General features: G+C 42.7%; 1 protein-coding gene across 1 annotated transcript in view; it reads right to left on the bottom strand.

Annotated features, from left to right (window-relative positions):
* The window catches only part of PKNOX2 (PBX/knotted 1 homeobox 2), a 40562-nt gene extending 22249 nt beyond the window's left edge, over nucleotides 1-18313 (bottom strand). The window contains 4 exon segments of the mRNA XM_026863817.1: nucleotides 4643-4810; nucleotides 13439-13525; nucleotides 13851-14002; nucleotides 18210-18313. Coding sequence (XP_026719618.1) covers nucleotides 4643-4785 — 143 coding nt within the window. The 5' untranslated portion in view covers nucleotides 4786-4810; nucleotides 13439-13525; nucleotides 13851-14002; nucleotides 18210-18313.
* Between the last annotated feature and the right edge of the window lie 375 nt (nucleotides 18314-18688).

Genomic DNA, 18688 nt, shown 5'->3' on the forward strand with positions numbered 1-18688 from the left:
AAAAAAAAAAAAAAAAAAAAAGTCAAGCTTTTTTTTTTTTTTTCCGTGCCCAAATCACCCATCTTTAGCCCCAGTGCAGCGGGAATTGCAGTGCTGCAGGGCTGGAAATGTACAGGCAAAATTACATCTGCTATGGGATAAATCATCCTGCTAACTAAGACTTTGCTTTTTTAAAAATTGCAATTATTTTAGTTAAATATACGTACTGAAGATGAAATGCATGCGTGCCAGTGCACATGCAAATCACTGCACGTCCTTCCAATGCCACCCCCAAAACTGCCACCACAACATGCACCGGATTGCATGTATTGAGGGGCAATTTCCACTGAAAATTAACAATTGCATTAAAGAAATTGGAATTATTTACTGCGGGGCTGCAGACAGGTACGACATACACAGCACGACACATCACTATCTTCACAAGATTTCGTTAAAAAAAAGCAATTCAGGGAGAATTTTAATCAATTTGGGTTCAAATGCAACAGCAACCCCACAAATCTGGTGGTTTTAGCTCAAAATCTCAGTGGAAAATTAACGCAAAGTGGGTCTTTTGCCTGCTTTGGTGTTGAAATGCTGCAAAAAATTAGCATTTGCTTGTTTTCACCAGTAAATCTTCAATACTCCCTTGAGCTGGGTAGCAAAAGGAAGGCTCTGCCTCTTGCTAACTATTATATATATATATATATAAAATTTATTTGTTTGTCTAACATACTTATATATTAACTTCCTTTGCATATAAATAAAATATCGCTATATAATTTATTTGTCTGGTATACTTCTATATTTATTTGTGTTTATTTGTATAGAGATAAAATATATATATTTGTCTAATAGATTTCTGGTTTTATTTCTGCGATTATTTATATATAAACATATGTATACACAAACATATACACATATATATATAAAATACCTATGTGTATACATATGTATGCCCACAGTCTTCTCCAGCCAAACCCACACTTGTACTCAGCTTCTTCCCATGTAAAAAAGCTTCTCGCCTCCCGTAAAAGCTGCATAAACCTGAGCTGGGCCAAAACTGCAACACCTTTTGCTTTTAAAATGTTTGACTTTAATATCTCCTGCCTGACCTTTTGCTGCCGATACAGCGCTTTTTTTTTTTTTAATCTCCTTTATTGTTCATAACTCCAAAGTTTGGCTCTGGCACCTGTAAATTCACCCGGTGCTATTTAATTTCTAACTCTCCCAACCCAGAAGTGGATTTGATTTCCCTCCCCCTCCCCTTCCCCAGTGCTAAATAAATTAGTGAAAAATTGGGGTTCACTTCCCTTTCCTATCCCAGCAGTTTGGATTTCTCCTTTTTTCCCCATTTTCTATCTAAAACCAAAATGCAAGAGGTTTTTGGGATGCTCCAACCATGCCACTGAGTATATTCCCATCCTCTTTCTCTTTTTCCCCTTTTTTCTCCATATTATCCTCCTGGAAAATGACTTTTTAAAAATGAAAATAGCTCATTTCCCCCCTTTTTTTCCTTATTTTTTCCCCTCATCACACTCATTTACAAGGACACCAAAGCCCTTTTCGCATCCTGCCCCGAGATCCTGCCAAGTTGGCTCTTTCCAGCCAAGTCTGCAACTAATTGGGCTATTACCCAAAAAAAAAGACTCCTCTGTGGCTGTTTCGAAGCCATTACCTCACCTTGGACTAAAGAAAATAATAAAAAATAAATAAAAATAATCCCAAATTGGTGGAAAAAGAGGCAAGAGGATGCTCAGATGTGAGTATTTGCAGCCCAGTGGGGATGCTGGGCAGGGAGAAAGGCAAAAATGCAGCCAAAAATGGCTTTATGGGGAGCAGGTGGGGATGGGAAAGGAGGAAAAAGGCAGCAGGTTTCTGGCTTGGAAGTGCGAGCATCTTGGCAGTGGGAAAATGGGGAAATATGGGGGAAAAGGGGATGGATTTGGGTATGGAAGTTGCAGGCATTGAAAAAAAAAGGCAGGAGGAGATCACTTTTTTTTTTGCCAAAAAATGGCCAAAAATAGCTGCAGGAGGAAAAAAAAAAAAAAGTAAATTAAAAAAAATGTACAAAAAGATTTTGTAAAAAAAAAAAAGTAAAATAAATGTAAAAAAAGGTTAAAAATATATGAAATAATTATGTAAAAATATGTAAACAATTTAAAATGTAACAAATATGTTAAAAATACATTTAAAATACGTAAAGAATGTTTAGAAGTATTTTTTAAAGTTTAAAAATGTGGAAAATAAAAAAAATCCCCATGTTTTTGGAAGACTCCCTGGTAAAGCAGAGATTTCTGAGGTGCCAGTTGCTCGAGGATGCGCATCACTTCCGTTATATTCCGTTTTATATTGTATTTCTTTTTTTCCCACTTCTTTAGGAAGAAAATCCTTTGCCAGAGTTAGCGGCTGCTCATCAGGCAATGTGGGGGCTTCCCGCGGGTTTACACTTGGTAATTCCTCTTGCTTTAGGTCTTTTTGAAGCCTATGGCCAAATGCATCAACTCTAGAGAGCAATCACGGTGAAGGTCTTCAGGGCAAGAAAATCTCCTAAATCAGCAATATTTACCCTAGTCCTTGGCGTTTCACAGTGAAATTTCTCTACCGCCGTCACACATGCTGAAAACAGTGGTTCTGAGCCCAAAAACGTGCTGAGGACACCAGGAGTTGGGGGGGTTTCATTGATCCTACTGAAAAATCAACATCTGCACCCAATTTTTAATCTGAAACTTTTAAAAAAAATATTTTTAGAATTTAAAAAAAATATATATTTTCATAACTTTCCTTTTTTGTCCCCGATATAACCACCTCAAGAGCACTTGGGGGGGGTCAAAGCTGCTTTCGGTGCCAAAAATGCCTATTTTCAAAACATCCTCTTCTTGCTAATTTTGACAATGAAATTACTTTCCCCTGGCTTTTTCTTTTAATTTACTATGGAAAATATAATTTTTATGTAGATTTTTATGCAGACTCTTTAATTTTCAACAGGTAGAGTTGCTCGGCAAGCACGATCACACGCGGTATAAATGATATTACATCCCTTTAGCAGAACCAGGTGATTATTAAAGCATTTCTTTTTCCTCCAAAAGGCAGCTTTTCCCATCATTTCTGCTTCATTTTTGCACATTTCTGACAGTGAGGGTAATCGCTTGCACAGCCTCTGCAGTAAAATACTAATGCAAAGCTCCCCCAAACCCCTTTTTAGCACTTTTCTCCCCAAAACGGTTCCCCTGATGATGAAGAGCTGGTTGTAGCTCTAATAACTGATTTTTTTAATTTATCACCAACCCTCCCCACCTCTTCCCTGGTTTTGGGGAGAGCAAGTTTCTGCAATTTGCTTTTCCAAACCTTAGAAATCCCAGATTTTCAGGTGAAAAGCTTACAGGCAGTCACAGTGTTGAGACAAAAAAAGCAACTCTTGGTTGCAGCTTTTCCTCCAAACCCACTAAACTGAAGGAAAATGCATGAGCAACCCAACCCCTCAATAGGAGAAAAAAAATAGGGATTTGGGCAATGATGCTCCTCAGTGTCCCAAAAATTCAACAGATTAAAACAGGGGGCAGATAAGGGAGAGGGATGGGGAAGGTAGGGGGTACATCTCCGTAGGATGCTGTGGAAAACCTTGGCTATTTTAAAAGTCCCTTAAATTGCCCATTAGGACTAAAACGGCGTCGCGACTCCCTGCTGCGTAAGCAAAAAAGGCGACGTGTTTCGACGCGGGAAGAAAAAAAAAAATTGGGAAAAAAACCCTTCTCAGAGCAGAGCAGCGAAGCGAGCAAATGATGACACAGAAGTTGGAGGAGCCATAAAATCCCCACCGAGGTGTCGTTTGTGAGAAGTGACCTTTTCCCACTGAAGGAGACGAGCGGAAAGGAGACCCGGGTGGCTTCATGGGGGGTGTAAAACTCGATTTATTTATTTTAGCTTGCAGAGAACAGGCTTGATTTTTTTTTTTTCCCCCAGGAGGGGAGGTTTTTCTGCTTCTGCAGATGAGATATGCAGCAAATGGGTGAAAAACTAAAAATTTCCCATATGGACCCCCAAAAAATGCTGCTTTGAACACAGAGCCTGTTCAGCACTCTATCGGGATCATCCCAATTTGGTTACTGTAGCCAGGAAAGTAGAAATGTGATATGGATTTGACCCAAAAAAAATCTTGGGATGGGCTGTGGGGAGCGGGACTGTCTCTGAAATTCAACCCCAACCCCCACGTCCAGCCCGTTGGGGTGCTCCAGTAGAGTTTCTCTTGGACAAATTCCTCTTCTTATAATAACTCCGTAACGATGCTCAGAAAAGTTATTCGACCCCTTAGAGCAACATTGTAGATGAAGTCTTTTTTTCCCCTTGCCACGGGTTGCCAAAAAATGCCATTAAAATAAATCAAAAGGCCATTCCTACGGCTAAACCTGTCCCGGTTTAGCTAGACATTTCATCTTTCCAGCTTATTAACCTGCTGGCTACAAATGTGCCACCATGTCAGCTTTCCATGAAGACCCCATGACCCCAAAATAAGCAGAAAGGGGAAAAAAAAAAAACACAACCATTTTGACTCAAAACCCTTCAGTCTTGGAGACTGTGTCAAGAGGGGATTTAATTTTTGTCAGTCTCTGAAATTAGTTTTGGGGTAAAATACTTAGTCATTATTTTGGAAGACAGGGTAATTAGTGCAGGAGTTGGGGGTCACAAGGGGTCTGGAGGAGCTCATGGGTGATGGGGGACACTCACCTGTGGGGTGTCTTGGTAGGGAGGAGGGGGCACCGTCTGGGTGGCCATCATCGTCAGAGCCGGTGCCGGGGAGACATGGTGCATCCTGGGTGGGAGTCACATCGAGAACCTGCAGGTGGGAGAAATGGTGCTGGATTAAGGGCAATTTCCTCCCTCAAAAATTCCACAGAAAGGAAAAAAAAAAAAGGGGGGGGACAGAAAGGAGAGGTGACGTTCCTCACATGAGCACCCCAGCACAGTGCTCCACCACCCAGTCCCTGGAAGAAACCCAAGATGATGTGATGACCCTTAATCATAACTTGATGATTATTTGAGATTTGTGATTTTTGGATGAGAAATGGATCGGGGAGAAGTGAAGAGGGTCGCTGGCAAGGAGATGTTCCCTGGAGAGCAGCCAGGCAAGAGCTCTTGGAGGTGATGGCTGCCATCACTGAACCTCGTTATATTTTCTTCCTTGTGAACCCAAGGCATTTTCTTTGCACCATTTATGTCTATAACCACACTGCTTAAATGGGGATTTCTATCCCCTTTCCAGTTTTTCCTCCTTTTTGGAAGCAAGAAGACAAGTCATAAAACTTTCAATCTTCTGAAATTACACACTAAAAAAAAAAAACCAAATGATGTGTCTCTTTGCCTTTGGCCACCATGGAGTTATATCCTCAAGCACTGCACGCTCAGTCCAGAGGGGGAGATTGAGTATCAAATGTGAGTTGACTGACATAGTTGACTCCTACATTGACTTGACCAACCCAGTTGAATTCTACATTGAGTTGATCAACGCTATGGTAACTGAATGGACAGAAATGAGGAAAGAGAGTTCAAAATCTGCCTTGATTTGAACTGGGGAGCGAACCCTGATTTTCCATATCCCATATGGACATCCTTGAACCCAGGTGGTTGTCTGAGACATGTCACCCTCAACAACTCTTGAAGTTGCTCTGCTTTCTGTAAATGCATAGTTCTTTGGAGGAACAACAGACTCTTTTTTTGGTATCTTCAGGTCCCAAGGAGATGGGGAAAAAAGAAGGGCACCAGGAAGGGACAAATTTGTAGAGGAGCTCTTGGCTGGATGCTGTCCCCAAGGATAGACCTGGTGACAGATGTAACTGAAAAGCAACTCTTGACTCCAAAATGCCTCCTCTCCTATTATTTCACTGCAGCTGTGTGGTTGCTTCAGAAGAAAAGCCAATAATCTTGTTTAAATCTTAAAAAAAAAAAAAATCCTGTCCTGAGTCTTCTCTGAAGCTCTGAGCTCCATATTGAGCCAACTCACAAAGCCACCTGGCAAAATCTCCCCAAAGCCTCCAAAAGGGCATTTCTCCCTGCAATGAATCATTTTTGTAACCTCTGGAAGGTTTCCCTCCATTGCAATCCCTATCATTGCATTGGGTTTCCTGTGGCTACTCATCTGGAGAATAGCCATGGTGCCATCCCATGAAGAAATGCAAAAAGTTATGTGAAGTCTTTTGGTATTGTGAGGTGAACTACCAAAAACCAGTGTCAGCATCACTTTTGCCATGAAATGGTGACACGCACAAACGCCCTCGCACAGGGCAGAGGAATGGGGATACTGATGAGCTCAGTAAAAACTAAGGCACATTTGGGGTCTTCACTCTCCACAGTGGTTTTGGGAAGATCCACAATATTCTGGTCTTCTCCATGAGGTTCACAGTTGTTTGGGGGAAGATCTGCAGTATTCTAGTTTTCTCTGTGAGGTCCACGGTTGTTTGAGGGAAGATTTGTGATATTCTGATCTTCTCCATGAGGCTTTGGGCTATACAGGCACCACCAAGCACCAAGAGAATACATGCACTGAGCCCACATGGAAAGCCAAGTGCTGTGTACACAAGATAAGCCACTCATTATTTTGCATGAATAAATATTATTTTTTTTAACTTTACACTAGTATGGAGGACCCATGAATTGAGTATTAAGAGAGCACACCCAAAATCCTGTGGACTGGGAAGGCAGACTGGGGTCCTTGGATGACACAGACCTCTTGCAGTGAGAAGGATATTGCATTTATGGGATTAAATCAATGCTTTTCATCTTTTTTCCCCAACGGCAAAATAGCAGGAGGCAAAATTATCTGCTCTTGAGTGAACTTGCGGCTTAAAATCTTCGGTGTCCGATGTCAAAACTCGGCTCACAGCTGCAGGCACGTCCTCAAGGGGTAACACCAAGGGGAAATCTCTCCACCAGAAATAGCTACAGCTGGAGAAAAGCAGAATTCAGCACCGTGACGGTCTAGACATCTCAGTGGGAAGCTAAAAAAAATAAAGAGATTGCTATTTTGGGACAAAAAACCCTGCTTGGCATCTATTGTTCATGCCAGGAGCAAATCAACCTCTAGCGTGCAGCGATTTATTGTGGGGTGCAAGCTTTTCAGCTGAATATATTCCCAGAAGGTGGCAGTCCGGAGCCCAACTTAATTGCTGAATATCATCTAACCTGCTAAAATCAAGCCATTCATTGAGGCTTTATGGGCGCTGATTTGTTTGGAGAATAGGACTTATAGCCAAATTTAAAAAAAAAAAAAAAAAAAAAGGATAAAAATGAGAGACAGCTGTTGCCGATAGCAGTATATTTATCTCGGGGGAAACAAATGCACTCGGGCGCCGTAAATATCCAGGGAAGCGCCTGGTGCCCACGGGAAAAGCTGGACGGGTGTTTCACGCAGGAGCCCCCAGCCATGAATCTCAGGATAATGGTGCGAAGTTGTCAGCCCTATGGATTTATTGGCAGCAAAGGGTCAAAATCTGCCATTTTATGCAGGAATCCTTTTTGATTTTTAATATTTTTTTACTCATTAATCCTTTTTTATTTCACACCTCTTAAATCAATTTAGCCTCATGACCTCTTGACCATAGGCATCCAGATGCTGAAACAAGCAGAGCTTCACCAAAACCTGCCAACCCCTCACATGAGGCAATGATCAAATCTTGGGCGAAGAGTGAATTTTGGGGGGACGAAAGTTGAGGAGCTCAGGAATTTCAGTCAACTCCTGGGGCATTTGCACAGAGGAAAAAAATGGTGAGCAATAAAACCCATAAAGGCTCTTTAATTTCCGGAAGCAGCAGTACTTCAGATTTTTGGCAGCAACCTGAGATCAAAGTATCCCAAATTTCCTTATGAAATAAAATTATTTCAGCTATCACTGAAATACTGCCATTAAGTTGAAAATGTATTTCCCAAAGAGGTTGTGTCTACCTAAGAGTCTCAGATTTATAGGCTGCCTTTTTGCCAGCAATATATTACCTCCTCTTTCAAATAAAAATAATTAAAGACTGGGTTGGGAAGTTGTGGGGTTTTTCGTTGGGGTTTGTTTTTTTCTTCCAGTGTGGTCACTGATGCCTTATTTAAAAAAATCAAAGTATTGCAAACAGTTGTCCACCACCCCCAGGTGAATACAACCTCCTCAATTAATAAAACAGGTGTAAAACCCTATTAGAAGTACAGCTGAATGCAAAAAGAAGAATCACATTGTTGGACTCCACGTTAGCGTTTTCAGTGGATAATGTTAATATTAGCTTTGCAAGGTGCAACTGTTGTTTTCAAATCAATGGCAAAATGGGGATTGTTTTTTCTGGTTCATTCAGCAGCTTCTCCCCCGCAGCAAAACATGCAATTGTTAACGGAGGATTCAACGTGAGAAATCAGAAAATCAACTCTTCAGGCATTTCCTTTTCTCTACCCAAAGTTTCAAAATTATTAAAGACACTTGAGGATGTTTTTCTGGCCACAGGAAGGTATTTTTCTGTATTAAGGGAAGATTGCCTTTTCTAAAGAGTATTTTGGGGGGTTTTCTGAGATTTGCAATGATGCTGTGTTACTCATGTTCCCTCCAGCAGGCTTTAAGTTCTTTAAGTCCTCACAGAGGGCTTGTGCATGCTGAAGTTTATGATATATGCATTCATTATATGCATATATCTAAGTTAAAATGAAGAAATATAGCTGAGGGGGAAGGGAGAGGCACCTCCAGAGGACGATACATCTTGCTCTGAACCACCAGCAAGGACGGGTTCACCCTCGGCGGGTGATGCTGACTCTCCATTGGCCATAAAGTGAAACGAGAGCGACCCTCTCACTCTTGAATGTCTCATTTCTATCCACCAACCCTCACCCTTTTTGCTTGTTTTTTACCAAAATTCACCCGTTACCCTGGAAGACAAACACCAGGTTTTCACTAGCTATTAAAGGAACCCCCTTATGCCACTCTGAGCTCATTAAAAATAAACTGAATGCCATTCAATGGTTGAAAATGGGGAATAATCCCACTTTTCAAGACATCACCCATTCTTGGTCATTCCTCTCGTTCCAATTCAAGCGGGATTGTGTGACAACTCATCTGAGGATATATGGAGTATGTGCGCAAGAAATACCACTGCACCACTGAATATTTTTAATTTTTTTTAGGAATATTTGGTAGACAAATTTCCTCTATCCAAATCCAGGAGGGGTTTTCACTGGGAGCATCCTTTGCTCTCCACCAAGATACTGATTCCCTAAATGCTGACCTTCATGCCCTGCCCAGCATCAAGTTATCAAGATATTTCCTGATCAAAAAGGACAAATTGAGTCTGTGCTCCTGCTAACCATGGGCTAAAGCAGAGGGAGATTCGATATTTCTGCAGGATAAACCCTGGAGCAGAACAAACTCCTTTTCTACTTTTCTCCTAAAAAAGCACTCGAGTAAGTAAAAAAAAACACTGGAGTAAAGGAGAGGGAAACGTCATGTCAGACAATGCCAAAAAACCCTTGCCAAGCACTGGTTTGGTTTGTCACTGGATGGGACATTTCCCCTGGGTGTGGAGGTAAACAGCATTTATTTATTTAATATTCGCATTTATTTATTTAATATCTGCAAATCCTCCTCCCAACTTCACCTCCATAGAAAGGGGGGAGCTGCTATAATGAATTTCTAATGAGAGCAACAATTACTGCTAAATATTTCTCTCCTCTCCGAAGATACCCATCCCTAAAAGGCTCCAGGGACATCTCTGCAACATAAACACGAGAATAAAACCTGCAAGAGCCAGTCAGAGCTTTAGTAGACAAGGTTAATGTACCTTGAATGGCAGCATTAAACAACTTTGTACTATTTTTTTTAAGTGGAGAGCTGAGATACCTACATACATTTTAAAGTGTTATTTTTATAGAGGGAGACCATTAAAGCACCTTCCAAACCAAACTGGCACAGGGAAACATCAAAGAAGCTTCTTCAAAGTAACCTGAAAATACTTGCATTTTGTGCAATCCAGCCCCCAGCCCAACAGAAGTTCCCAAAAGAGCAAATTGTGAATTTTTTCAGAGGGCAAATCAAAAAGCTTTGAAGTGAAACGTAGCTGAGGAACCCAAAAAATGCACAAGCTTCCTCTTGCCGGACACAAATTGTCCAGGAAAAGTTTCTGGTTGCCTTCAGAGTGCTTGCAGAAAATAGGGAGCGGATTAATTTTCCACAAGTTCTCCGCTGTGAGCAATTAACTGTGAAAAATTTATGATCAAAATCTTGCTCGATGCTTTCAAACCTTGCCTTGTGCTCTTCGTTTTCAATTGCAACCTGCTAAACCCATGGGAGAGGAACTGCTGAGCACCCCCATTTCCATCACGCAAAACCACCAAATCTCAACCCCGCGCCAGTCCTGCAATGGGAAGGCTCCATCCCCAGAGGAGCTTCCTGGAGGACAAAGAAGATGATGTCAAATAAACATGATGGATATTGGAGAGATGGGTTAGGAAAAGAGACTTAGGTATGGTTCTAAGATGAACAAGGAGCTTGTAAATGGGGAGATTTGTGATTTTTATATGTCTTCTGTCCCACCAGCAAAGGTGACATCAGAGCTGTTGCTTTGAGGACAGGCAGCCAAGAAGGAACACGGTCAAAACCAGTCTTGCTCAGCAAAAATTTAACCATCAGCCACATTTTTCCATCCCAAACTGACGACTGCAGCCCTTCACCAATTTCTCAGCCAGCACAAGCACTGCAAAGCGCAGATCAGACCAACGCCGGTGCAAAACCCACCCACAAACTCAACGTAGACATGTGCCAATGGTTCCAGCAAAGCTCCCACCACAAACTATGCCATGACTTTTTGCAACAGCCCATAAACACCCCACTAGCAACTTTGCAATTTTTAATAATGCTTTTTGGGGGTGTTTATTTTGCAAATCAAAGCCCACAGGCTCTGTGCAAATCTCCCAACACCTGCACAAGTAATTAGGCCATGTAAACACAAATAGAAACCTGTTTTTTGGTGAACTTGCAGAAATCAGTCTAAATGGAAACCTGATTTTGGGTGGGCTTGCAGAAATTGGGCTAAAACCAGCAGACCTAACCCAACTGCAGAAACATGAGCAAGATGTGCACAGGAGCGTGCAAAGATTTTCCCACCTGTGGAAAAGCCCTGAAAACAGAGCGATGCTGCAGCACACCTAATAAAAACCCTCTCTTCCCTTAAATCTGCCTCATTTCTTGCTATATCCTGCTATCACGCTTGCAAATTTTCCCTTTGGGAGAGGGAAATAAATCCCTCTGGAGCTGGTTGTTTTCCTCTTTCCCATATGGCAGATAAATCAGAGCTCCTGACTCGCTGAGTTTCCACTTCGCATCCGTTTCTTGCAGCTCTCTGGCTCCTCCTGGTCTTACTTCCCCCCTGAATTTCCTTTTAAAATGTGAAATTCCCAATGAGAAATGACTCTACAAACCAGAACACAAAACTATGGTTTTGCTTGAGGCATCCTGGCAGAGAGTTGTCCCCATCCAACCTGAGCCAAGACACCAAAGACTGTGATGTCAGCCACTAGATTAATTGCCTCAATTTAAATATCTTTCACTTGCTCATTTGAAAGCAATTTTTTGGCCATATTTCCAGCCCGTATGGCAAAAGAGAGGTTTGAGATGTGATGCAGATTTATACAAGCTCCAGCTATCTAGGGAGTTACAAATAGTCTTGAAGTCCTTTAATTATGCTTAATGATACTGTCTTCTCCATTTACTCTGAATGGTAGACCCTAAGATACATTCAGCCTGGTCTGAACTCAACACAATGAGGAAACCGGGGACAGAAAAGGACAGAAGTGGTTACCGTGTGAGACAGATGTGCCAATTTTTTTTGCCACTTTTTTTGCAGTGACAAAAGGTACAACCCGGCCTTGGAGGTTCACCTCTGCGGACATACGGGCTTCCGGAGGAGGAAAGCCAAAATGGAGGGTTTTGCCTAGAAAATGTGGGGATCCACATACAAGGTGGAAAAGGCCAAGGGAAACCAAGTTCTTTCCAGAAGATGCCTTCAGGATAGATAGTTTCTATCATCAACCACTTAGGGCAATGCCAGCCTTCTGTCCCAGAAGGTAATTAGGACACTCATCATCACGTCTTCCTGTGCCTTTAGTGGGAGGTGTCTGGACCTTGTTGGAACAATTTGCTAAAAAGATTGGGTTCGGTCTTCTTGCTGGAGGTGCTTCCCAGGCCAGGTTGCACTTGTGTCCTCCACAGATATGTGCTTCTGTCCTCCACAGGCTCAGTTTCTTCCAAGAGGAGGAAAACCCATTGTGTCCAAAGAACATCGCGAGGCACCAAGCCCTTGCACACAAGCACCAAGGCATCTGACGACACACATCAAAATACGGATTGGGAAGAGGGCATCAAGGCAGGGAGAATCTCCCCAAAAAGAGGTCCTTGTGGTGATCCCAAGTCCCCACAAACCCACCAGAAAAGTCATTTCAACGTGAACCCAACCTGTACCTTTATTAGAAAGGAGGCAAAAGAAGACTAATGAGAAATTCAGCTGCTTCATCACATCTTTAATCCTGGTGGTTTTTGGCTGAGGGAAGGTCACCAGCAAGAATCAGGGCTGAAAGGGCAGCCTAGGGGAAATAATCCTGCTGTTATTGGCTGCTGTTTATTAAAAGGGACTTTCAGAGGAGGCAAGACTCAAAAGACAAGACTCAAAGAAAAGATGCGCTGCTGTGCCATGGACCAAATGAAGCTTCTGGGTTTTCCCCGGAGATGCCCCCACCCTAAATATCACTTTTAGGAAGAAATAAGGCACTTTTTCAGGATGCACTAATTTGTACTAATTGAAGGCAGCACCTCCATTTTCAGTGACCAAAGATTTCTCTTTGCTCCTTTAGGAGGAAAGTTGCAGCCAACAGGGTTTTATTTTCTTTGTCACCTGCTGAATGCCTACAGTTTTGGCACAGATCAAGCATATTTGTCACTCTGTCAAGCCCTAATTTTAGCGATCAGGGTTGACTGAAGGACTGCGAGACCCTTGGTTTCATGTACATCTTATTTTAAGCTCCATGTTTCAGTTATTTTTAGCTGGTGACCATTTCTCCACTTCCTACTGATGTGCCAAAATTTTGCAGTGATAGCAGCCCATATTTCAGGGTATTTGTACAAAAATATATCTGTGTTTTTCTCCAGGCTGGCCATGGCTTGTAGGGCTCATAACAACATGTTTTCAATACTTGCACTTTAAAGCAAGATTCCCTCCACAGCCTGATTTCTAAAAAACAAAGGAAAACACAGCAAAAACACTATAATTCCCCTCTAAATGCTCACTGCATTCAGAAAAGAAGGGATATAATTCAGGTGCATCCGAAAAAGAGCAGAAATTCCCCCAAATAAAGCCTCACTAAGGTCAAGACTCACCACATCCCACTTGATTACTATATTTAATTGTGCAATTAACATATATAATTGCCTATTTAATATAAAGTGAAACAGCCTTACCGTTTGGGGGGTGCTCAGGGAGCCACTGCCCTGCAAGTGTCTTTCTGCTGCCCCAAAACCAAGATTTTCTGGGGGAGGGATCACAATCTGGGAAACCAAAGGATGAAATATTTGAATATTTAGAGAAAATGATGAAACAAGAAGGCAAAATATTAAGCAGAGGATGAAGCTTTCTGCACTAGGGAAGGTCTTTCGGCAGTGTCAGCAAAGCCGTGGTGGGCAAGTCCAATCTTAATGCACTTTTTTTGCAGGATAGTGGGGAAATAGGAATCAAAGAAAAGTTAGGTAGGAATATCCCCTTGGAGGTGAAGGCAGGACTTATGGCTGCGCTAGATCAGACCAGGGTTTTGCCCAGGCAGGTTTGAACATCTCCCAAGGACAAAAAATAAATCAAGAGTTTTAGAGGTCGAACCGAGATGCGTCCGGAAAATGAAGGCGTGTTCGTTGCCAGTCTATCTGCAGAGGATGAAGGGTGATGCAGTCCCGTCCTGCCCTTGTCGGCTCCTGGAGAGTGACAAATCCCCGGCACAGGATCTTACTGAGGGTTAGCGGTACAATCTGGGTCTGAAAAGGAGAAAAAAGGGAAAAAGCAATGAAACAGCATTGCCATTGGCCATGCTCCCATTTCACACTGGCTGTTGCCATCCCCCTGGTTAATTATAATCTTCACTTGACTGTAAAAGTGCCTTTATACTTGGGCTAAGATAGCATGAACTACAAAAAAGCCATTAACTCAAAAACAAGGGAGCTCCCAGCCATTATTTAACGGGGAAAAGTCCACACAGATGGTGGAGATGGTGTTGCATCTACCACAGATCCGGCCTTCATGGAGGCTGAGGTCGGGATTTCTAGACCCATCTAAGCAGATCTAAACTGAGCAAGGATCAGCATGGCCGTGGGGGTGTTTTGTGTTTGACTGAAAAAAAAAAGGAATAAAAGAGAGAAAATCCCCCAGATCTCCAAACGTACATCACCTCTAGTGAGCCCCTCAGATCTCCGTTATATATCTGATAAATGTCCCTAGATATACATCACCTCCAGAACATTACCTCTACGTTAGATGATAAACATCACCCGAGATCTCCGATATATGCCTGATATATCTACCTTGATATATATCACTTGGCAGAGAGCCCCTCAGATCTCCAATATATGTCTGATATATGTCCCTTGATACACATAATCTCTGTCGAGCTCCTCAGATCTTCAGTATACATCCGATATATCTACCTTGATATAAATCACCTCTAGACAGCTCCTCACCGATACACATCTGACGTATACATCTCAGGTGTATGTCACCTGCCTAGAGCTCCTCAGTTCTCCACTATATAGCTGATACATCTAGCATGATAAACATCACCCCTAGAGAGCCGCAGATCTCCAATATATATATGATATATGTCCCCTGATACGTATCACCTCTAGAGAGCTCCTCAGATCTTCAGTATACACGCAATATATCTACCTTGATATATATAACCTGGTACAGAGCTCCTTAGATTTCTGCTATCTGTCTAGTATACACATATATACCTTGATCTGCTGAGCTGCTCAGCTTCAAATGTACACCTGATATATGCACCTCTAGATACACATCACTTCTAGAGAGCTCCTCAGATCCCCGATATACATCTGACATATCTACCACGATACACATCACCTCAGGTCTCCAAGGCACACACCCGAGTGATGCATCGGTGCTACAGGTCACAGGCAGAGAGCTACGCCTCGCATGGTGAGGCCGCACGGGAGATCCATGAGAACCATTTCCCCTGGTTTTAATTCCATCCCAAGCCCCTGGCAATAACAACGCTCACATTTATGTGCCCTCACAGCCTGTATCCATCATCACAGCCAGGAGTATGGGTCCAAAAGACAGAGGTATATGGGGAAGCTTGAATAGGAAGTGTCATTTCTGGAAACCTGACGTCACTGAGGCCACTGCCACTGAGGGATATGGAAGCAACTGGGTGATTTCAGAGCAAAACGGGGCAGAAACCCCCAAACATGGAAAACTTGGTGAAAGGTCAAGATGCCCCTTGACTTCTTGGGAAAGTGTAGGTCCTGCTGAGAGACCTAATCTTGGTTACGCTAAATGCTCAGAAGGGCCTTGAGCCCAAAACTCTTCCACCACAACAGCAGATGAAATATCCTTACAGTTATTTATTAGGAATAAAAAAAAAAACTCGACAGGCTCATGCTTGGAAAAGCATGCACAGGCTGACACCAAATACACATCAAGGACCTGGGACCTCATTTGCATTGGATTTGTCCTGACAACATGACGAAAAAGCTCATGTTTTGCAGCAATCTTTCATCCCTGTAAAGACTTTTTTTCCATCTCGTGGGAGAGACTTTTGTCATCTGGGCTTGCCGTGTGAACAAAACATGAGGAGTGGAGGAAAAGGAGCAGATAAATAAGGCTCTGCCAGTGATAAAAGAGCTCTGGTAGACTGATTTTCATCCTTGGAGGTGATCACGGCTGAGGTCTTGGATGCTGTATGCATGTAGGACAAAAATAGGGGTTTATGAAGCTTCTGAACAAAAGACGCTGTTTTCATCCCCATCACGAAGAGTACCAAGAGCCAACCCCACTGGGGACATGTCCCTGAACGCCCCTGGTAGAGGGAGATGTCATTCTGAGCCAGCACACACTTTTAGCAGCTTCAAAAGGCATCCTTTGAAGTTTAGCAGAGGCCTTTGAAGTCCTCCCAATGCAAAAGGGAACGGAGGAGAGGCCTCCTTCAGGATACTCCACCGCAGGCAATACATGCCAGCCAGACACATGGTGTCCCGGGCACTCAGGGTTGCATGGAGCAGCTGCCTGAGGGTAATAAATGAGACACCATTAATGAAAAGTCATCAATAGCCCCAAATGCCCTGATCAATCCTCCCGAATGCCCTAAATCCCGATCTTCATGACCTGAAAAACATCCAATGGCAGAGATGGGAACCCAGCATCCTGGGACCACAGCCTGTACCCAGACTGCAAAAAGCTAAGAACATCCCTCCAATAAAGATTTAATTAAGTGTAAGGGAATGCTAATAAAGCTGACATTTAGAAAACAAAAAATAAATCCAGGATTTTTGCAAAAAGTCTAGGATTTTAAAGCAAGAAAGCTTTGTAACCTTGTTTCCAGTGTGAGCAGATCATGACGCTTCCAACCTCATCATATCAATTCTTTTTAATTGTGACTATGATTTTTTAATAAATTTAATGTCAGCTACTCTGACTTAAGTAGAAACAGTGAATGGTGAAATCCCTAATAACACTGTTGAGTTTTGCTGAATTATTTGCCCAGAAGCAAGCTGTACTGGCCCCAGACTCTACACCTACGGCGACAACCAAAGAAACCCTATAAGAGTGAAAAATAGTATAAAGGCAAAGCTCAAACTTCAGTCTAAGGAGCTCCAAGGTGTGATCATGACTCTCCAAGCACTTCAGCAACACCCACAGCCATCTGCAATAAGGACCGTTGCAATAAAAACCTTTGATTTGTTGGGTTTTTTCCCACCATAGTGTAATTTCTGTAGCATCTCCAGCCTCTGAGTAAGGGCTGAGGCTGGATGGAGACAGTCAAAGGGCAAAGAGCAATATGATATTTTCATCCTTTCACCTTCCCAGACCCACAAGTTAAACCTGGTGATGCACTAACTCCATCCTTGTTCAGAGACAATGAAAAGATTTAAAACATGCCCATACATAAACAGTATTTCTGTATTTCTGCGAAAGCAAAGCCATTTTGCCACAAAACATGGTCCAAAAGAGATGAGTCCATCGGTGGAGGCCCACTGTAGGCGATTTGCATTATCCAAAGGGGGCACGTATGGAAATATCGGACACACCACCCCCCCGGACATGCACATGTGTGCACATCTGGGCCCAGGGAACAAAAGCAGCCTCGCTACGCCGCACCGATAAATAATGGAAAGTCAAAGTGCCCCGCAGAAGCGGCCCCATACTGTTCGGCCTCAGGCGAGACGAAGGAAAACTCGGTACCCATGAGGGCTGGAACAGTGGGATTAATAACACATCAATTTTAATGCAGGGTAGGTTGTTGGGTTTTTTTTCCCTTTTCCCTTTTTTTTTTTTCCCTGCTTCACAAACAGTAAAGTGAATGTTTGAGCATCTCGGCGGGGGGTTAATGAGGACTCTGATTAGTTATTCAGATTTGCCGATGCTGCCTCCATCCATCTTCAGATGGGGGAATAACGGGAAAGGGTTTGCAGAAAAAGCTCTTAAAGACGACCTGCTTGGCTTTCACAGCTCAGGCAGGTTTTGGGGTGTTCACGCTGCAGGGGTCCCCAAAACCAAAAACCTAGTGCCAGCTTTGGAGCAGAAAAGCACATTTTCCCATCATTTGGAGGGGATGCAAAAACCTGCTGCATGTTGGGCCATGCTGATTCCTGTAAAGGCTCAAGGGAAAGTATTTGGATTTGTGGATTTTTTTCACGTGAAAAACACATTCTTGGGTGCTTTTAATAAAATTTGCGTGTAAATATAGTCAGAGGTACGTGATCAAAAATGATGGATGCAAGCATGCACAGATGAACAGATGCATCGCTGTATAGATGCAAGGATGCACGGATCAACAGATACATGGATGCAAGGATGCTTAGAGGCACAAATAGAAGGAGGAGGGATGGACCATCCATAAACCACCACCTACAAAAATGCAACATCTTCCACTGCTGCAGTATTTTACACAGCATCCCATAAAAGTCTAATAGAGTTCTTTATGTCCTTGCGCAAAAGCAAGGAGCTCACCTCTTTGCTCTTTGGCTCAGAAATGTTTTAAGCAGGTTGAGTCCACCCACTGCTGGTTTATTTTGGGGTTTACTTCCAGATTTAGGCTTTTGTTCTTCACCTGCATTAAAAAAAAACCACACACACAAACACAAAGGCAACCTGAGAAAACAGATGGCAGGTATCCGAAATGATGATGCAAAAAGGCTTAATGGATGGAGCCAGAGCAGCATTTCATGGCACTGAAAAGGGGGCTCATGAAAATAACTAGGCATTACTCTAGGATTCACTTTAGGATTCATTATTTCTTCATCAAGAAGGAATATTTTAAGGATGGACGGGGTGGTGACAGCACTCTCTCAACGATGGATTCATCCCAGTGATGAATGTCAGCACTTTATCGCTAGCTGGCTCTTGCTTTGAGCATCACTCAACTTAGTGTTCAACAGAGGTTTTTTGGGGATAAACTCCCCAGTATTTGTGTTGTTCCCCACAATGCC

Source organism: Athene cunicularia (genome assembly GCF_003259725.1).
Source record: "Athene cunicularia isolate RWA chromosome 24 unlocalized genomic scaffold, athCun1 chr24_part1, whole genome shotgun sequence".
Classification (NCBI taxonomy): domain Eukaryota; kingdom Metazoa; phylum Chordata; class Aves; order Strigiformes; family Strigidae; genus Athene; species Athene cunicularia.